The sequence below is a fragment of the Gymnodraco acuticeps genome, unplaced genomic scaffold (genome assembly GCF_902827175.1).
Source record: "Gymnodraco acuticeps unplaced genomic scaffold, fGymAcu1.1, whole genome shotgun sequence".
In the NCBI taxonomy this organism is placed as follows: domain Eukaryota; kingdom Metazoa; phylum Chordata; class Actinopteri; order Perciformes; family Bathydraconidae; genus Gymnodraco; species Gymnodraco acuticeps.
The window spans coordinates 789,286-799,125 of record NW_022990441.1 but is presented as its reverse complement, the minus strand read 5'-3'; the positions used below and the strand labels follow the sequence as shown (position 1 = coordinate 799,125).

Sequence of the window (9,840 nt, the reverse complement as noted above, 5' to 3'; positions counted from 1 at the left end):
ACCCAGCTGCTAGCGGCCTTATCTTCTCTGGAACAGTATTTTATTCCATTGCGGTGTTCGCTTTATTAAATGCCCACAATATTACTGATGGATGACAGACTGATTGCGAAGAGCAAAAGACCAGATAAGGAAAGAAAAGGAGAGACGGAGACTGTGTGTTGGTGTGTGTGTGTGGTGTGTTAGTGCTGGCTATGTGTGATAGAAAGGGAATGTGTGGGTGTGTGTTAGAGAGACAGCAGGAGCTACATTCTATCCAATGTATTGGGGTCATGCTGCTCCAGAAAGTCAAATGAATTAGGAGGCACCTCCAGGAAATTACACTGCGGTGTGTATGTGGTGCACTTGCATGACGCATCTCTCTCTCTCTCTCTCTCTCTCTCTCTCTCTCTCTCTCTCTCTCTCTCTCTATCGCTCTCTCTCTCGCTCTCTCTCTCTCTCTCTCTCTCTCTCTCTCTCTCTCTCTCTCTCTCTCTCTCTCTCTGCGTGTCCCTTTGGGGCCCTCAATGAACAGACATGCTCTGCCAATCAAGGTCAAGGTCATGGCTATGATTACTTCCAGACATGAGCATAATTCTGTCCTCTGACAGCAGACAACAGGCGTGTGCCACTGCTGCCATCTCCATTATCTGCATGGTGAGCCATATTTGTCCTTTAATATGTTGAACACATTTGGCAGATTGCCATTAATCTGTCTCATTGGCCATGCCTGTTGTTTGATTCAAATAAGGTGTTGCTTGATTTCCATTTCCAGTTTCCACCGGCCATGTCAACATGATAGGAACATGTCAATAATAATATGAAATCTTTTTCAGACTTTATATTATATGTTTTATTTTCACCTTTTTAAACAAACCAGATGTATCCCCTCGGTTAGCCCCAGGGCAAACATTTGCTGTTGGGCCCATATTGATCCTGTGTTACCTTCACCTGATACCTTTCTGCATTATAAATACCCATTAGGTAAAGTGCACACAGCAGACTACACGTGGCAGTTGCATTAAACTCAGAGACCTACCCTTCTATGCTGGAATAAGAATTTTAAACGAAAAGATCCATCAAAAAGGTTAACTTGACTTGTATCCTTATCATTTGACCTATGATACTGTGTTGACAGCTGATGGTGTTAACTCTAAAGTGAATTCTAGACCATGAAAACTAGGGGTGCACCGAATGGGAAATTCTTGGCCGAAACCGATACCGAAAATAGGAAACAGTTGGCCGAAAACCGAATGCCGAAAGGCCGAAAATTATTAATAGAAATATATATATATATAATGTATACATTTTTTACCAATGTTGTTCAGCTACCTGATTATGGAAATAGACATGATTATGGCAAAACTTAACTTAAATAATAATCACTATTATGGGTCCATAAAACATTTATTCAGCACTTTTGAATGCATACAGTACATTTATATATGTCATGTATTATTGCTAAAAAACATTATATCGCAGTCTTAGTGTCGCCAACTCGTTTCTAATATGCAAAGACAACAAATGCGTCTATGATGTATTTTCGATCAGACGAGATCTCTCCCCCGTCTGTGTGCGAGGGGGCGGGGCAGTTTACACACGCAGCTGCTACATGCAGCGGAGCACACTGCGGAGATGGCGGAGAGAACGCGCTCCGAGGTGTGGTTAAACTTTACCCGTCTCGATGTGGAGAATACTTGTTACCATAAGTGCAATAAGAGTTTAGCATGTAAGCACGAGCAATTTGTCTAAACATTTAGCAAAAGTGCACCGCATGCAGACGGAGGAATGTACCGGGTTCGACCGTCTTTCTAGCAGCTCTGTAGCCCCATCCACGAGTAACGTTTCCACGTCAGGTGTTATGTATGCTAGCAGCAACACACGGAGTTAACTACATTATACAAACATGGGTTAATGATTAGAGGAAACTGAGTTATTTAGTTTGTTAAAATTTCAGCTATTCTGTTTACAGTCTGTCATCAGATTATTTAATACGATTTGTTAAAGGCTCAGGGCAATCTCGATGACAAAGGTCAATGTCCCCCCCCCCTGTGAGCCAGCCGCGAGCATGGTCGCCGCGTCTTTATTACGTCATCACAACAACACGTTAGGTTACCAACGTAAGTCTGTTCTGACATTCGGTGATATTTTTTCGGTGCTAAAACCCTTTCGGTCGAAAGGGCCTTTTTAACCATTTTCGGCCGATAATTTTCGGTGGCCGAATATTCGGTGCATCCCTAATGAAAACAGTCTTAATATGACGGAGTATAATTGCCTGCCTCCAGGTTTTCTGTGAGTGACTTTGTTTGTGGTAACCTGTCTTTTTTATGTTTTTTTTTTATATTTGGGAATTTGGAACATGTGTGCACAATATAACTTGAAATATAATACGGTAAGATCTTGACACTGTCATGCAGTGAATGTGGGACATTTACCTGTTTTTTTCAGCTTGGTATACCCTTTTTACTCTAAAAAGCGTTTAAACTGAAAGCATTCGGTGCATTAGAAGAAGACATTTTAATCAGACAAAAACATTAACGAGAAATTAGTGAATAGCAAGATACAATAGTAAGAGTTGCAAAATGTTACAGACACTGAGGTTGTGTTCCTTGTGTTGACTTGTGGATAATTCCCCCAATTTAAGAAACGAATGCTTAACTTTAGATGTGATCTGCTCACCCATCTTTATGTCTATCTGTCGTCTGTCTCTGCATATCTCCTCTGATTGGTTGCGGTTTGTTGAACTAAAACTCTCTGATTTGTACTTCACATCTCTGATGTCCTCACAGCATCACCGGTGCGTGCTGCTGCTGGCTGTCCGCGCGCGCTCTCTCGCTCTCACCGGTGTTGCTCACCGTGTCCCTCGCGCACCTCCACTCCAGCCGACGACAGAAAGAGACAAGACGAAGCAAATACCAAGAGCAGCAGGAAAGGAATATTATTAGTGAAAGATGGAGGAATGATGAGAGGACGGTTAGCAGACGGACAGGAGAACCGCTGTCGCAGAGGACAAGAAGAAGAGGGTGGATGAGAGAGGGAAACAGTCACATCGGCTGTGATTTTGGAGATATCTCTCAGGCAAAGTGAGGGAGAAAAAGGCAACACTCTGAGGATGCCAACAATTCACCGTGTGTGAGAGGAATAATTATCATGTGTCGGAATTATTGTGGTGGACTAACATGTCGATTTTGGCAACCTTTTGTCGCGCAGCAGCGTTTCACTGTGCGTAAGACGGCTAAACACGCATTTTAGAAATACAAAATTGCTGCTAGGGGTATATTTTTTTGCAGCATCATTTGTGCTTGGCTTTCCTAAGGAGATTTGTTTTGGGGGTAAAGGAGGACGTTTTTTTATAAAGAGGCGACCCCCCACCTCCTCCTCCCCCTTACATAAATGTTTGCGTGCCGTTAGTGCTCTCTTTCTCTGTCGACCCCCCTCTCCCTCTCCCTCTCCTCTGAATAGATTTGCGTCCCACACGCAGACAGTCGCATCTCATATCCACACAGACCTGGACATTATCTCACACGCACGCAAACACACATATGCATACATAATGATACAGACAGACCTCACCCCCCTCACCCACCCGACCCTCTCACTCACCACTATCTGATGACTCCCCGGCGTAGAGGTGGACGTGGTACGGAACCGACTGTAGCATCATCATCATCCTTAACACTACCACTGTCATCCTCACCATCCTCCTCTTCCTCACTACCACCATGTCTTCGTCGTCGCGCAAGATCTCCTCGGAGTCGTTCAGCAGCTCGGTGGGCTCAGACTGCGGGTTGGAAAGCCCCGGGGGAGACGCGGGGGATGGAGGTTTGGAGCCGGTGGAGGAGATCCGAGGTTGCCCCTTCTCCTCTCTACACTCTTCCCACAGAGCGGTGCTCTGGAACGGCCGCAGCCCCGCAGAGAGACCAGCGTGTCCGGTGGTAGAGGAGCAGCCTGGACCCGGGGCCCCCCACAAGAGGGTGACCAGGAGGAGACGGGTGAACCTGGACTCGCTAGGGGAGATCCTGAGGAGACTGACCTCACCCACGGTAGGCCTCCTGCTCAGTCTAAACACTGTACCTCCATAACTATATCATTACATATTCCAAACGTGAAGTGCCATACTCATAAAGGCATCCTGCATAACCACTGGGATCCTTTGACGAAATCTCTAGTTTTACCATACAATTTGTAGAGCACTCTTCATTAATCTTTTAAAAAGGTATTGCACAATAAGATGTTATGAAGCAAATCAATGACCTGGTCTTCAGAGGACACAATTTTGATAGTGTAGTTTTTGTATGACATCAATCTGCTCATGTTGTCAGTGTTTAAATCCGAACTTTAATCAATTTTGTAGACTAATTTGTTATGAGAAAGTCAATGATGAACAAACAGAGATATGTTATCCTGCACAGCTGTCTCCAAAGTTGAGTAGGTACACAGCCTTTATTACCAGGAAAAGACATCATTCAAGCTTTTCCACCCTGTGATTATCCACAATCCCAGACAATGTCTTTTTTCAATCAAATCTGACGTGTGCTATGCTGTCTATGAACAAAAAAAATCATCTTTTCATCCATCCTTCTGAAAGCCTGAATCATCTGGCAGATTATATAATACATGTGTTGTTGTGAGGGAGAGAGAGAGAGAGAGATGCCCATGCTCTGTCTGTATATGGAGGAGTGTGACAAGTGAGCCAGTTTGTGTCTCTGTTGTATTACAGGCTGTAATGTAATAAAGAAGCTACTAGAATTAAGCACGATTGAGATGGATGACGTGTGATTGGGGCATTTGCTATACAGTAGCTTAGTCAGTCATTTTGGGATTTAATTGCATGTCTGTTAATGTGGACCCTGTCATAGTTGGTCAAATTCAAGTATTAACAAACAAATGTTAATCTGCATCAGGAAATGCTTCGGTGGTTTCAACTACAACAATCTAATTTATAGGTGATGTAATGTACATTGATTGACAAAGCAAACTTATTATTTCCAACCCTGGAATTATCTGAGTCCTTTATAGTACGAACTATACTCAGGATGTGACAGGACATGATAATATGACCCAGTTTAGATTGAACGGTGACATGAGACTTGCAGGAGGTTTAGATGAGTTTTGGATCTTATTCTCAGGGATTTAGCAAACAGTAAATTGATAAAGATAGAAAGCATTTCTCATTTTTTTCTAATCTGGCAGTTTTTAGCTAACATGGTCTCAAGGTTTATTTATGTTGGTTCCCCGCATAATGAGGAGACTGCTGTGTTTTGCTCAAAACTATGAGGCTTTGGGAACATGTTTCTCCAAATGCGTTTGCTCAGACTCTGTGGTCCCATCCCTGGGAGAAATACTGTAAATGTGGGAACAAAGTCTTTAAAGTAGAGCAGTGATTGTCAGCTTATTTTTGCCGCCAAGGCACAAGTTCACAAACATATTGACATTCAATAGCACAGCTACAAATCTGAAGTTGGTGTATATTGGAGAGGACCACTAAGGGCCAACTTCAGCTCTCGGTTGTGCTTTTGTCACAGGGAAAGTGTAAATGACCAGGGTCTTTTTTCAGTGTTTAAAGGGTATGTGTGTGTGTGTGTGTGTGTGTGTGTGTGTGTGTGTGTGTGTGTGTGTGTGTGTGTGTGTGTGTTAGGCTGGACTGTAAGAGCAGCTTACAACTCCCTACACCAGTTTTCTCCTGAAGCATCTTAATGTTTATCCACTTTGCATTGTATTATGGCACCATAAAAGAAAATACTGCTAATAGGAACATTAACCATGCAGCAAATAGACTAAAAGAAACACACATATATATCCGCTCTCTCACAACACACTGTTTATTAGCTGTTGTGTTCTCTCTCCCACACACATACACAAACACAGCCCTCTCACACACACAGTGGCTGCTTGCAGTGGCAGTGTCTGTTGTTGACGGCAATGGACCGTGACAGAGAGAACAGAGCAAGCTCTCTGTGGTTGTCTTCACCCTGACCACACTGACCCAGAAGCAAGAACACAAACACTAACACACACAAACAAATTTACATTTACATTGGGGCAAACATTCATTTTCTGTCTCTCTCCCACTCCCTCTCTCAGTTGCGTGTATACTAGGGGTGTAACGGTTCACAGAAGTCACGGTTCGGTTCGTACCTCGGTTTGTGGGTCACGGTTCGGTACGGGTTCGGTACAACAAGAAAAAGCAAAAAAAAAGTCCCAAATGCATAATTCCAGGTTTGTTGTTATTTATGTTTGAACAGTAGTGCAAGTTTCATTTTAAAAATAAGGAATAATTAAAACAGTTAAAAACAAACCACAAACAGTACCACACACACTCAGATGGCCATATTATCTATAATGGCTGATGTCAAACAAAAAGGTTTCATCAAGCTGTAAAACTAAAAAGAATGTCTTGAAAATATTACATCATGAATAATAAGAAAGTGTTTCAAGAGCGCAAAGTCGTTGAAAAACATATGCCAAAAGCTTCCATTATTTATTTTGATCTCACCGCTTTCATGTCTATTGGTTTAAACAGCGGGGATAAGCTGTTGAACTGCTGTTGTCTTTTGCCGGGCTCCAGTGATTGGCAAATCTGGGTGATGCCTTCTGATATGATTTAGCATGTTTGGCTTGTGTTACCATTAGCATACCGCACCACTGTCTATCAACGCCGACACACCGTCCGATCCACCACTCGCACTTCATCGTTATTGTAGTCCACAGGGAACCCGAAATGTTCCCACACAGCTGATTTAAAAGAAGCAGGTGGGTTCTAGCTCCTGTGTGTTATCTGAAATCGCCACACTAACTTGTCTTCTTCTTGTATTTTGTTCATTTTGTTGTTGTGTTTCTTCTTGTTCTTCATTTGTTGTTTAAGGGCGGCTGGCAAACAACTTTTAGGCGCAATACCGCCCCCTGGATTATATATAATGTAGTGGATACTGCCCTGAATGACAGACTTTTTTCCCACTCGTAAAAAAAAGGTGTATTCGTCGTGTGACTGCGCGTGCCGAACCGTGACGTCCGAACCGTGACGGTACGGGACGAATACGGATACCGTTACACCCCTAGTGTATACACATGGAAGGTGGCCATTAGCTTAGTGACCCATGATGCCGATCAAAGGCCATGAGTGTTGGCCACAAATATCAAGTGTGTGAGTGTGCATATGTGTGTCTTCTGGCAGGTCCACATCCCGATTATGTGGTCACATACTCACTATCAGAGACACGTATTTATTTTTGCGCTTTCTATGATTTCACCTGTTGAATAATATTTAAAAATCCACAAAACACAGGTTTATCTCTGTTATATATTCAGTGGAATTATAGGGTTGGGGGAAAAATGTACTCATGTAAGAATCAAGATTTTTATCTCACGTAAAAATCAATTGACAGACATCGCTCAATAGTCTTTTGTTTAAAGGAAGCATTTTTCTATTTTACAAGTTTCTGAGAAACAAAAAGGCAGCTGGCCTTACTTACAAAATTAAGAAAAAAATGTTTTTCACAAGTACTTCAAATGAATTTGTTATTAAACTGTTTCGATCTTTTCGTATTTCCTCCTATATTGGACAATTTCAATTCATGTTCCAAAAAGCATACAAATATAAAGGAAAAAGCCACAAAAATGTGTCCTAGCAGCAACCAATTTCTAAAACACGATTCCACCTTTATAATAACATAGCACACACAAATGTTTAGATCATGCATCTGTTTCAGCAGACACTTTTGTCAAGTGATTTAAAGTAAATGGATTCAACCTTTTCTCAGGCAAAGTGAGGGAGAAAACTGAACTAAGCATTTGGTCCAATCCTTAACATTAAGGTATTGAATATTTTGCATATTCAGACCCAAATATTCACCCCTGCCATGCCCATGCCCTGGCTGTGTTACTGCTAACACTGCATTGCTTCACTGTTACATTATAGCTGAACTATTCTTAGGGACAGCCTGAAGAATCCTAATAGAAAGCAGATTGCTACAGAATTGTTTTCTTTGTACCTGCTTTATTACTTTCCACAGAGAGGCCTGATGCGTCTCATGCTGGGATTTATCTTGCGGGACTCATCTGGTTTATGAGTTTCTATTTTCTTTAGTAGTGGTGGCAGCTCTCCAACTGTGCTGAAGCACCAGTACCCACTGTGCTGTGACTGTAGATCACACCAGTTCATGTAAATGGAAATTTGGAGGAGGAAGATGCAATAAAGGAGGGAAAGGATGAATCACGTGGACAGAGAGGAAGGGCAGGTTCACAGACAGTAGAGAAGAGCATGATAGCTGGGAAAGAAAGTAATGCAGAGCAACAGAGCAAGAGGAATGGAGTGGGTATTGGTGAGATTCTGCTTCCCTCCCTAGGTAAAGAAACTGAGCAAACAAAAGAGACAGAGTGGCTTGGATAAAGACCACAGGGAAAGAGAGAAAGAGAGGGGAGTGTCTTAAGAGAGACATAAAGTTTGAGGTCAAACCCTAAACCTGTAATTTGGTTGGACGTTATGTCATCTTCATGGAGCATTTCGATTTCCCTTTCTTCCTTTTGCATGCCTCTTCTCTTGGTTGCACACGGTCAACATATATACGGCGTATTTGTTTCCAATGCAAATGTCAGTCTTCAGGATCTTCCAACAGTGCAGCATACAACATACTTAGAACAGAGTAAGCAAACCATCAAATATGATAAAACAGAATGTTAATGATATACTGTACAGAGGGACACCACCATAATTACATAATTATATTTAATATATATATTTATTCAGTGACATCAATACGTTTAATTTAAAGGGGCCCTATTATGCTTTTGGGGATTACCCTTTCTCTTGTGTGTGTTACAAAGGTGTTTTTGCTTGTAAATGGTCTACAAATGCTAAAATCCCAAAGTTCGCTCTCCCACACACTCCCCCTCTTCCTGAATCGCCTTAATTGGACCCCTTTTTTTCCGGTACATAGTGATATCTCTTTATAACACTTGCATTTCTATTGGCTAGCACTCCAACACATTGTTTGTGATAGGCTAAGGGGTGGGACATGCAGTTGACCAATCACCAGAGACCACAGAGCAGACTGGGCTCTGGCTTCAGACAGAGGGTGAAAAGAGGGGCTGCAGCAAAGGCAGTATAAGGACAAATAAAGCCCTTTTTGAACATCAGAGCGTGTAATCTTGTCACAGTAGAAGAACAAAATACAATTGTGAAACCTGAAAATGAGCACAATAGGGCCCCTTTAATACCATGTTTCTGTTGTACCATTTTATGTTTATATTGTCCTTTTCAAATCCTCCCAGTGTAGTGTGTGTTTTTAACAATCCATCCTAAGAACAAGGCAATCTGCTAGGTGTTAGCTGTCAAAGCAGTTGTGTGTGTGGCTGAGTGAGATCAATGTGTGATGGGGTATCGAGTTGTGTGTACAGTAAACATGCCAGCGATTGCAACAATGCCGACTAATGATGATGTATGTGTACGGTATGTTTGCACATGCGTGGCTGATAACAGGTAGTGCCTGTGTGTTTGGTCATATTGGAATATTGTGTGCGCACCCTGTAATGTGCATGTTCTGTGGTAAATGAGTAGCTGAATCAAGGACGCAATAGGAGATTATCATGAGAAACACTGTTTCTGGTTTGCACGTGCACACAGCGTGGGGGATGGGGTGATGTGGGGTTTTCCCTCATAAATACAAAGACTGTGAAAATAGCTCATCTTTCTCCTGCTGTTGCTGGGTTTACGACGACTAGCTAAAAGTGAACATATTTTTGTATCATAAGGCGTGGCTCTGACTGCAACATGATTCTCCGTTAGTGTTGTTGAGGATATGGATATAAATACAGTGTAAAGAAAAATGAGTCAGCACTGAGAGAAGAGAAGCTCCAAACATTTGC

At 42.3% G+C, this 9,840-nt stretch overlaps 1 protein-coding gene across 1 annotated transcript in view; it reads left to right on the top strand.

The window, feature by feature from the left end:
- Positions 1 to 2,764: 2,764 nt before the first annotated feature.
- The window catches only part of gucy1a2 (guanylate cyclase 1, soluble, alpha 2), a 42,723-nt gene continuing 35,647 nt past the window's right edge, over positions 2,765 to 9,840 (top strand). Inside the window, 1 exon segment of the mRNA XM_034225428.1 lies at positions 2,765 to 4,019. Within this exon segment, the coding sequence (XP_034081319.1) occupies positions 3,699 to 4,019 (321 nt within the window). The 5' untranslated portion in view covers positions 2,765 to 3,698.